General features: G+C 50.9%; 1 protein-coding gene across 1 annotated transcript in view; it reads right to left on the bottom strand.

The window, feature by feature from the left end:
• MAP4 (microtubule associated protein 4) overlaps nucleotides 1-10,793 on the bottom strand; it is a 114,029-nt gene that overhangs the window by 61,608 nt on the left and 41,628 nt on the right. The window contains exon 4 of the mRNA XM_029964666.1: nucleotides 63-194. Within this exon, the coding sequence (XP_029820526.1) occupies nucleotides 63-194 (132 nt within the window). The remainder of the gene's footprint in view (nucleotides 1-62; nucleotides 195-10,793) is intronic.

A 10,793-nucleotide genomic window follows, 5' to 3' on the forward strand; every position in this document is an offset into this window, starting at 1 on the left:
CAGCCCTTCACCACCTCCCACAGCCCCTAAAATCAGGGGATTCCCAAGCAGTGGAGCCCTACCAGCCATCTCCATGGGCTTGAACACGGGCTGCGGGTCGAAGCGCAGCTCCCGCTCGTCCGTCGCCCAGGAGTCGTTGCGGTCGAGGAACTCCTTGTAAGACAGCTTTTCATCCATGATTTCTCCTGGGAACACTGAAAGGGGAGGAGAAAGAGACACAGTCAAAACACTGAAATGCTTGGAGCAGACTATTGGAGGATGTGACATTCGGAGGCCGACAGGGAACAGGAGCTGGGAGTCAAACCAGAGACTGGAATAGCCATTTATTTATTACTGCTCTGATCCAACTCTTCAAAGGTAAGAAACAGGAGGATGGGAATTCTGTGTGTTCATACACAGGTAAGATCAGGAAGGGACTCACACTGAAGTGCAGTACTATTCAAAATCCTTCTGTTGCACAAAAGAAAGAAAACCTTAAGCCCTAAAGCTTTAAATTGGACAAACTCAGTGGAAAGGCTCAAAACTAACACCCAGACTAGTGGTTTTTTAGCTTAGTTTTCATTTTAAGGAAACCTGAATTTTTCAACTCTTCTCTGGACAACATGAGAGTTTCCAACTGATTCCAGTTTCTTCTGGAAAGAAACACAAAAATATTGACCCCAACTCCTTCTCTCATCCCCTAAAACAACATTCTCTGCTCTTTAGCCAATAAATCTTTTAATGCTTTTAATATTTTTACATTCACTTAGGCTAACAGTACCTTGAGCTCAGCAGAGGAAATTCAGAGTGTGCCTCAAAAGAATATCCCTGGAGATGACCCTTAATTCATAGCAAAACTGGCTAATTAAGTAAAAGTTAATAAAAGCAACCCCAATGTTAACACAGAGAGGGACCAGAAGGGAAGAATTAATTAAAAACGCAATGCTGGTGTATAAAAGCAACAACCTGGTACCAGGTAGGCAAAACCAGCAAAGTGGGCAGAGATTCAAAGAGACTCTGAACATTCTAATAACAACAACGAAGTGATTGAGAAAGACTAAGATGGAAAAATGGCTTTTGTGTTTCCCTGATAAAATAAGGCAATGCCACCAGCACAAATCAATCAGTGGGAACAGCAATTTGCTCAGAGATTTTGTTCTCAGAAGAGCAGGGGGAGTTTCTAACTCCATGAAGTCAGAAACACATCAGAGCCTGTGATTAACACCTGCTATTATTTCCAATTAAAGCCTGGAGGCCCAGGACCCCGTTGTCCCTGGGGGCTGGGGCCCTGCAGGGTCAGAGGCGTGTGATGGGCTGCGTGTCCCTGTTTGAGCTGATGACAGAAATACACTTTAGCTGGGACTTCCCAGATAATCCCCAGGAAAGCAGAAGAATTAATGAGCTTTAACTCCCTTTGAGGCATCACATGAAGGGCTGGGCGGGTTCAGTGGTGTCACCAGGGTTCAGCTCTCAGCAGCTCGGTGCCCTCACGGGGGGCACGACACGGGCTCCTCTTCCTCTCTCCTCCAGCTTTGAACTGAGGTGTCCCACAACAACCACCCCACAAGGGACACGCTGGGAAAATGCTTTGTCACCACTGAAATTCAAAATATGGAGAGTGCCACCTGCCAGGTGTGGCACTGACACGCCACGGGATGGGCACTGGCTGTGGGGAGAAATATCATAGATGAGTGATATCAGGGAATGAACCCTGGAATGGTTTGGGTTGGAAGGGACCTTAAATCCCATCCAGTTCCAAGCCCTTGCCATGGGCAGGGACACTTTCCTCTAAAGGAATGTTATGCCCTAACAGAAGTTCACAATTGTAGATGAGATCCTATAAAGACTCTGATCCAGCTAAACACAAACAAAATGTGGTTTATTTTTATGCTTATACGCCCTCAGAGAGCCAGGGATTGGGAATTCAAAGGGCAATTCCAGTAAACACAAGATCTTCTACTCCTTGGCTTCCAGGTAGACAGGATCCAGTGAAAGCACTGAAGCCCTGCCCTTGAATAAATGAAGTTCTGCCCATCCCTGGGGTTATCCCTCCCCCTGCCCTTGACCAAATGCAGTTCTGCCCATCCCTGGGGTTATCCCTCCCCCTGCCCCTGAACAAATGCAGTTCTGCCCATCCCTGGGGTTATCCCTCCCCTTGCCCTTGACCAAATGCAGTTCTGCCCATCCCTGGGGTTATCCCTCCCCCTGCCCTTGACCAAATGCAGTTCTGCCCATCCCTGGGGTTATCCCTCCCCCTGAGCCCTGGCAGCCCCCCGAGCAGTGGGCCCTGGCAGGGGGATGCTGCTTTGCTGCCAGTGGCTTTCAGCTTTCATTCTGCTCCATGGCTCCATTTGCCATGGTTCACTTCAGCAGGAGGAGACAGAAGGTTCCCTGGCCAGGCTCTCCATCAGCTCTGCCTCCTCCATGGGATAAAGGACGGGGGGACACATGGACCCCCTGTGTCCCATGGAAAATCCAGCCCAGGGAATGCTGCCCGAGCCCCAAGTCCTGCAGTACCTGAAAGGCTGATAATTCAAGCAGGAAATATTTTACTAATATTTTATTTTATAATATAATATGATTTTTTTACTATTTTATTTTATTTACGTCTGCAAAGTGCTTTGAAGATAAAGTGTCACTACATGTGTCAAGAGACATTATTATTATTTACGATTATCTGTGGTGCAGAACAGCAAGGGATTTAATTAGATTGTACTGGAAATTCCTCCAGACAGGAGCCTGTCATTTGTGTGTCTATAAAACTCTATTTAAAGAAAAAAAAAAAAAAAGAGAGACACTGAAAGTCCTTGACAGTGCGAGGAAGAGCCTGGGAGCAGTTAAAAACATTCGACAAGAACTTCTTCAAAGCTGATTTTTGGATTAGACCCACACTAAGGCTGAGCAGCTGTAGAGCACACACTGCTTGAATTTTAAATATTTTAAATAAATCTGTTTGTTAGACCACAAAAACACACTGGCACAGTGCCATGATTAGAGATCTCCCATAAAATGAGGGTGGTAAAGGTAAAGCAGAAGTCAAACCTGCCCTCTGGTTTTGTTTCAGTGGACAGGTTATGGTCATGCCTTTAAACGAGGAGGGGAACCTCCCTCAAGCCCACGCTGGGCTGGAGGAGGAATGACCAGGAGCCAGAGTTGTCCAGGGAAATATTTACATGTGGCATTGGATGAGACCAAGCTGAGCAACACCACTGGTGTTTTGGAAGCCTCAGCTCCAGCACAGCCCCAAAATCCAGACCAAAGCTGGTTCAGGAGCAGCTGGGAGCTGACTCCAAGTCCTTCGAAGTCTAAACCAAAGACCTGCATGTTCCTCAGACAACATTTTCATAACAGGTGCTAATTAAAAACCCAATCCAAGCACTGCTTCCCAGCAATCCCAACGTAAGGAGGGATCCAGAGAGCTCTGGAAGGGGCCAAGAGGCCGGAGACAAGCCAGGAGCAGGGACAGGGCTCCTGAGCCAGGAACAAACATCCCTTCCCTGCAGCCAGTGCCAGGATAACCCCAGAGAACAAAGATTGCTGAGTCAGAATAAACATTAGCAAAACCCCCCTTGCTATTCCCAAAATGTTTTCCAAGTTCTTTGCCCTACAGCCACAAAGCAGACACTTCCAGCTTATTCCTTATCCCAACCCCATCCCAATATTCAGCTCCTCCTTCTCCAGCTTGGAACATGAGAAAAGTGATCCCAAGGACTCAGAAAAGAGGATTTCTCAGTTCCAGCCCCGGCCCTGCAGCCCCTCCCAAAACACACCTTCTGCCTCCCATCTCCGAACAAAAGACACAAAAGCAACAAAAAGGAGAAGCCAAAGTCTTACAAGGACCAATCCTGAAAGTGCCCGTTAATGTGTGCCAGCAGCAGATCATGCACTCGACACAAAATGCAAATCTGACAGATCCCACAAACCTGTAAAGCAATTTTGGTGAGTATTAAAGCTCAGTGGCAGCTGAAAATCCGGTTACGAGCGCTGATAATATAAACCAGGGTAGGATTAGAGCTTACAAAGTCTTGCTTAAAGGAAAAAACACCATTAACAACGTACTTACAGAGCAAACTTGCTTCTGACAGGAAAAATAAGGCTCCCATGCAAGTAGCACCTTCCCTGCACTGATCCCAGGGCAGGTTCCCAAAGAGAGCAGGGCGTTCAGCGGAGCTGCTGACGGCGGGGATTTGTTTGTGTTCTCATCCCTCTGCAAAGATCAGCACGGCCACAACCCCCAGGGCAGGGCTCAGCCAGCCCAGAGAGCCCTCCTGGCCACCCACCCCAGGGCCCTGCTGGGCTGGGGGCTCTGGCAGGAGCAAAGCCCTGTGCCCGAGCAAAGCCCTGTGCCCGAGCAAAGCCCCGTGCCCAGTGTGCCCAGCGTGCCCAGCGTCCCGCAGGACATCCCCCGGGGAACGTCCAGCCAGGAGCTCTCCCAGGAGGGGATTACAGGGTAAAGCCTTTTCGCTGCAGGAGATGCTAATCTTGGGAGGTCACCGGCCAGACCTCCAGAGGGAGGTTAAGTATCTTCCAAATTAATGAGTGTGCAGCCAGGAGAGGCCCCTGCCAGCAACCAGGGAAGAGAGAGGCTTAAGGGCTCCATTCCCATATGGATCTCCAGGGGAATTTGCCCGGATCTCCCCGTTGCTCCGGGTCTTACAGGGATTGCAAGAGGCCTTGCTGGAACCACCACCCAAGAGCAACAGTGTTATCAGCTGGCAGAACAGGTCAGGACAATAAACTCCCATCAATCCCAATGGGAATGAAAGTCCACACACACACACCTCTCTCTGCAGGGTGTGGCATCTGCTACCTTGAAAACAATCTTCAGAATCAGGGAATTCCAGAATGGTTTGGGTTGGAAGGAACCTGAAAGCTGCCATGGGCAGGGACACCTTCCACTACCCAGGTTGCTCCAAGCTGACCTTGGACACTTCCAGGGATCCAGGGGCAGCCACAGCTTCTCTGGAAAATCCATTCCAGGGCCTCACCACCCTCACAGCCAAGAATTCCTTCCCAATATCCCATCTAAATTTCCCTTCTTTCACTTTGAAGCCATTCCCTGTGTCCTGTCCCTCCATCCCTTGTCCGAAGTCCCAGCAATGAGAAGCAAATTAAAATCCAGCACCGAGCTGGATGGGAAAATGAAGATGAGGAATCTATTACAGGTCATCAAGAAGCTGCAGGGCATTTCAGACGGCTGCTGACAGCTCAAGAAGGGTTTTATTGCCTTCCTTCTGAAATTCCAGGCTGTTATATAATCCGGAATGCTAAAAGAGCTCCATGCATACGACTGTCAGAACCGCTATCTCCAAACTCGGGAGATGCAAAGTCAGGAACTTGAAAGTTCAACACAAGGTTCATGTTCTGCCTTTTACAAAAAATCTGCAAGGAAAAAAAAAAAAATTGCAGTTGTTACAGTTTCCTGTCCAGCTTTTTTCCCTCGCTTATCCTTCCCAGAGGGACATTTTCCAGCAGCCATTGCTTCGTCATCGACTGAAAGGCAGAACCACAGAGGTGCAGAGAGCTCTCAAATCCCACCCTCTGCTCCAACTGCTCCAAAAGCTGTGATTGTTCTGTTCCTGCTTCCCGCTGGGAATGTCAGCTGCTCAGGAAGGGAGTGATCCTTTAGCACACCTTGGATGGTATCACAGAAGTCTCCCAGATGCCACAGTGCCCGGGACTGCCAGGCAGGACAGCTCCCACCAGGAACCCTCTCCAGATTCCCCCATCCAGAACCACACTCCACAGACTCCACAGGTTTTAACAGCAAAGGCACCTGAAGTTCTACTTTTAAATAAAAGACTCACTAAAGACTTATTTCCACAGCATTGGAACTACTGGGAGCTGGGGAGGGACTGGGGACAAGGGATGGAAGGACAGGACAAGGGGGAATGGCTTCCCAGTGCCAGAGGGTAGGGCTAGATGGAATATTGGGAAGGAATTCCTGGCTGGGAGGGTGGGGAGGCCCTGGCACAGGTTGTCCAGAGAAGCTGTGGCTGCCCCTGGATCCCTGGTATGTCCAAGGCCAGGTTGGACGGGGCTTGGAGCAACCTGGGCTAGTGGAAGGTGTCCCTTCTTGGGCTTTTTATTTGGCTTTTCTCAACTGAGACTTTGGAAGCCAAGTGTTACAGCTGAGCCCCCTGTTCCACCTGGGGCTCCTTCCTAAACCCGTGGGCCCTCTGATGTCCTTGGCAGGGAAGATTTCACTCCACAGCCACAGCCAAAACCCCCCAGACCTGTTCAACAGGCCCAGCACGAGATGCAGATGAGCTGAAAGAACATCTGCACGTACAGAAACCCCAGAGCAGCAACTCCAGGACTGAGTCAGCTGAATCGCTCCCCTGGCTTTGGATCCAGGCTCAGAACTGAGGAGAAGGAGTACAAGGTGTGAGGACACCCTGGCCAGGCTGCCTTGTCTGAGATGTGTGAAGCTGAAATACTCAAAATTGAGGCCAAAGATCCACAGTGAGGGAACCACCAACTCCTTACTTTGGGTTTCCAGCACACTCCAAACCCCAGTGTGCTGGAATGGGAGAGAGCACCAGAGATCCCAGGATCACTGAGGCTGGAAAAGCCCTCCAAGGTCACAGAGCCCACCTTGTGGCCCATCCCCACCTTGTCCCCCAGCCCAGAGCACTGAGTGCCACGGCCAGGCCTTCCTGGGACACCTCCAGGATGGGCACTCCAAACCTCCCTGGGCAGCCCCTGCCAAGGCCTGACCACCCTTTCCAGCAGGAAATTCCTCCTGATGTCCAGTCTGACCCTCTCCTGGCACAGCTTGAGGCCGTTCCCTCCTGTCCTGGGAGCAGACACCAACCCTCACCCCGCTACAACCTCCTTCCAGGGGGTTGTAATGAGTCAGAAGGTCCCCCCTGAGCCTCCTTTTGTCCAGATGTGAGGGCCAGGAGGTGGAATGTCCCCTCCTCCATGCTGCCCAGCCTGGCCACAGCTCCTGGACACAGAGACCCCACGCCCATGAACACCCAGGTCTGGGGGTGATGGGACAAGGACCCCAAGTCACAGCAGTTCAGTGTCACACGAGCATCTCCTGCCCCTCCACAGAACCCCCACCGAGTCGTGCTGCTGCAACATCCTACACAATTCTCCTTCCAGAGCAGCCCAGGAGCGAGGGGAAGGAGCTCCAAGGAATTCTGGGGGTCCCTGCAGCCCCTGTGTGCCTGGTGCCCCCGGAGCAGGGGCAGCCTGTCCCTCCCTCTGTCCCTCTGTCCCTCTGTCCCCGCCGAGCAGTGACTGTGCAGTTCCAGCAGAGCCGTGACCTGCAGCGCTGTCAGCCCTCCTTCCGAGCAGGGAGAAGCTATTGCCCCTGAAAGGGCTGCTGCCAAATTTAAACAGCTTCCTCCTGATTCAGGGAATGCTCCAGTTCAACTGCTCCATCAGAAGTTCTTCGGTGGGGCAGAGGCATCTCAGCCCCGGCGGTCGCACACGCTGGGGAGACTGCCCGTGCTCCACATTAATCCAGGGTCAGGAAAAGTGCAGCACACTGCAGAGCAGAAGCCTTGGAGAAGAGCAGAGGCAGCAGAAAGGAACCAGCATAAGGATTCACTCAGCAAAGGTCAGAGCTTTGAGCTCAATGCTCAAACCTTCCCAACGTGGACATACAGAGACGGGAATTGCTCCCCCCTGGAGGGGTGGGAGAGCTTTGGCTTTCAAGGAAAGCAGGTCTGGGAGTCCTTTTCCTCCAGGCAAACTGAATTAGTCTCTTGAACAGGGACACAAGTCTCCCCTGAACCTCTGCAGAGGTGGGGAAGGATGAGAAAACACTACCAGAGACACACCAGACCCCAGACAAACAACCTGGGAGTTTGGAAAACTCAAGGGCCTGGAGTGATAGGACAAGAGGGAATGGTTTCCATTGCCAGGGGGGTTAGATGGGATATTGGGAAGGAATTGTTGGCTGTGAGGGTGGTGAGGCCCTGGCACAGGTTGCCCAGAGAAGCTGTGGCTGCCCCATCCCTGGAAGTTGCCTTGGAGCAACCTGGGATAGCAGAAGGTGTCCTTGCCCACGGCAGGGGTTGGGACTGGATGGGCTTTAAGGTCCCTTCCAACCCAAACCAATCCATGATTGTCTGGTTCTACTCTTGCTCAGCAGCAGGAGGCCCAGGAACACCCTCCAGGCCAGCCCAGATGATGGGAACACACTGCAGGGAACCCTGAGCTGCAGCCAGGACTGGTGCCAACAGCTCAAGGGGGTTCAGGTCACCATAAACACAGAGCAGCAGCTAAAGCACCACCTTCTGCCAGTCTGCACGTAGGACTGGGACTGGCAAAGTGCCCCCTGCTCCCAGGAAATCAAAGAGCCACAGAGTGGATTAAGAAAAAAAATACCTGAGGTATAAAAAGCCAGTAAATTCTTAGGGAAAATATCCCCTACCTTCCACCTGACGATGATTTAGTACCTCCTGCTGAGGAATTCCAACCTTCTCTAAGCTGTACCCTCCTGCACTGACACCAGAGCATATTTACCCAACCACCCTGAAAAACAAACCTGCAAATTTCTCTTCAGCTGAACACAAAGTGCTCCTTTATCTTTAAGAGCACAAGGAAGCAGAGGATCTGTTCTCCCCCCACGGCAGACAGACCGACCCACTCCTGCCCTCTCCGTGCACAGCGCTGGATGTTCGAGGTGTCTTTTCAAGGCTCAGTCAAGGCACCACACACCACACACTCCCCTGCCCCAGACTGTTCCCCGTGCCCGTGTGGCAGACCCTGGGCAGGGCTGCCCAGCCCAGCCAGCACCAGGAGCAACTGGAGCAGGAGAAGTGCCCCCACCTCACCACCCTCGCCGCTGCTGGAGGACGTGGCTGCTCCTTCCCTCTCCTTCCCTCCGCTGATCGGTTCAGCCCTGACCTCCTGCAAATCCCAAATCCTCTCCTGACAGCCTCCAGGGGCTGAATTCCTGTTTGAAATGCAATCAGGGCCGGAGAAGACAACACAAATAAAGGAAGGCAGCACTTACAGTCCCTGCTGGGCGCTGTTCCTTGGCAAGTCAGTGTTTACAGGATCAGGGAGAACAAGGTCCACGCACCAGCAGATGGGAAGTGCTCTGGTGACTACTTGATCCACTAATAAGCACTTTTCAAGAGCTATTTCCTGCAGCTGAGGAAGGCACAGAACTGCCTGAGTCTCCTCAAAACTCGGAGCAAGTAAATCACATTAAAAACCATCTTTACTCACCTCACCCTGTCGTACCCATGCCCTGTTTGGTGCCTGGTCACACAGGAGCAGCTTGGAGGGCTGTTCATCACTCCAGCTGCTTCTGGGCAGGTTGTTTCATCACTTGTTCCAATATCTCTTAATTAATTAGGTTATAAATTAATAATGGCTCACACCTCTGAGCCAGGTGTGGTGCTTGCCCTCTCCATTCCCTGGGACCATCCATCCCCATGCCAGGAGCTCCAGGCAGGTGCTGGGGACTCTGGCCTGGACAAAGCCCGTGCTCCAGCCCTGTTGAACAGCAGCACTTCTCAAATAATAAAACCCAGAACTAAAGCAGACAAGGATCTGCCCCTGCAGCCTTTTTTGCATCGTTTTCTCCTCCATCTCCATTTAACAGGTTTTTTTCAACCTTCTCTTGTGTCTAATAAATCAGAAATCCTCTCCTTTTCGCCCCCTGCACTTCAGGACTTGTAAATCATGATGCCCCATAATCTGGGGGGTTTTAAATCTCTCAAGCTGTAAGTCCCATCTTCCATTTTTATTAATTTCCTCCTTTTTTCCAGAACCCTTAAGGCACTCGACACAGCCACACTGGAAATGGTTGGTGAACTCTTGCCTATCCATACAAATCTCTTCCCTCCATCAGTTTATTAGCACTTCATCTTCCCAACAGATTTAACTCCTGAGATCCCTGACTGCCCAGATGAATTTCAGCTGATTTCTCTTTTCTCCCTCCTGCTCATTTGCCTAAAAGCAGCCAATTCTATCCTATCTCTTGTTTTCCACCTTTTCCTGCTCTCCCAGGTAAAACCAAGCACTGGGGACAGCACCAGCTCCACCACCAACCCTTCTCCTGGTTCAAAACATCCCAGCTATTTATTTGGGATATTTCCAGACTGTGAGCCAACACTTCTCCCCAGGAGCTGCTAAGGAGGAAGCCACTCTGAGGACTAGTAATGAATTATAAATACACAAGGAGTGTGGGAACCCTGAAAACTCTCCCTGTAATCCTGCCCCACGCTCCCCCCACACAGGGTGGGCAATTCCAGCCTGGAATTGCTGCTTGGATTCCAAATGCTCCACTCCTCCTGACCTACATCCCTGGGCACTTGGCTTCACATGAGACGTGCAGGAGCCACTCCAAAGTGACAATATTTACTGTCACCCTCGGAACACCCAGACACACACAGATATAGATCTGTATACATTCACACACACAGACACAGATCTGTCCATCCTCACACACACAGATACAGATCTGTCCATCCTCACACACACAGAGACAGATCTGTACATCCTCACACACACAGACACAGATCTGTCCATCCTCACACACACAGACACAGATCTGTACATCCTCACACACCCAGATACAGATCTGTACACATTCACACACACATACAGATCTGTACACATTCACACACACAGATACAGATCTGTACACATTCACACACACAGATACAGATCTGTATACACTCACACACACAGATACAGATCTGTACACATTCACACACACATACAGATCTGTCCATCCTCACACACACAGAGACAGATCTGTCCATCCTCACACACACAGATATAGATCTGTCCATCCTCACACACCCAGATACAGATCTGTACACATTCACACACACAGA

This window comes from Manacus vitellinus, unplaced genomic scaffold (assembly GCF_001715985.3).
Source record: "Manacus vitellinus isolate BGI_N305 unplaced genomic scaffold, ASM171598v3 scaffold_78_pilon, whole genome shotgun sequence".
Taxonomy (NCBI): Eukaryota; Metazoa; Chordata; class Aves; order Passeriformes; family Pipridae; genus Manacus; species Manacus vitellinus.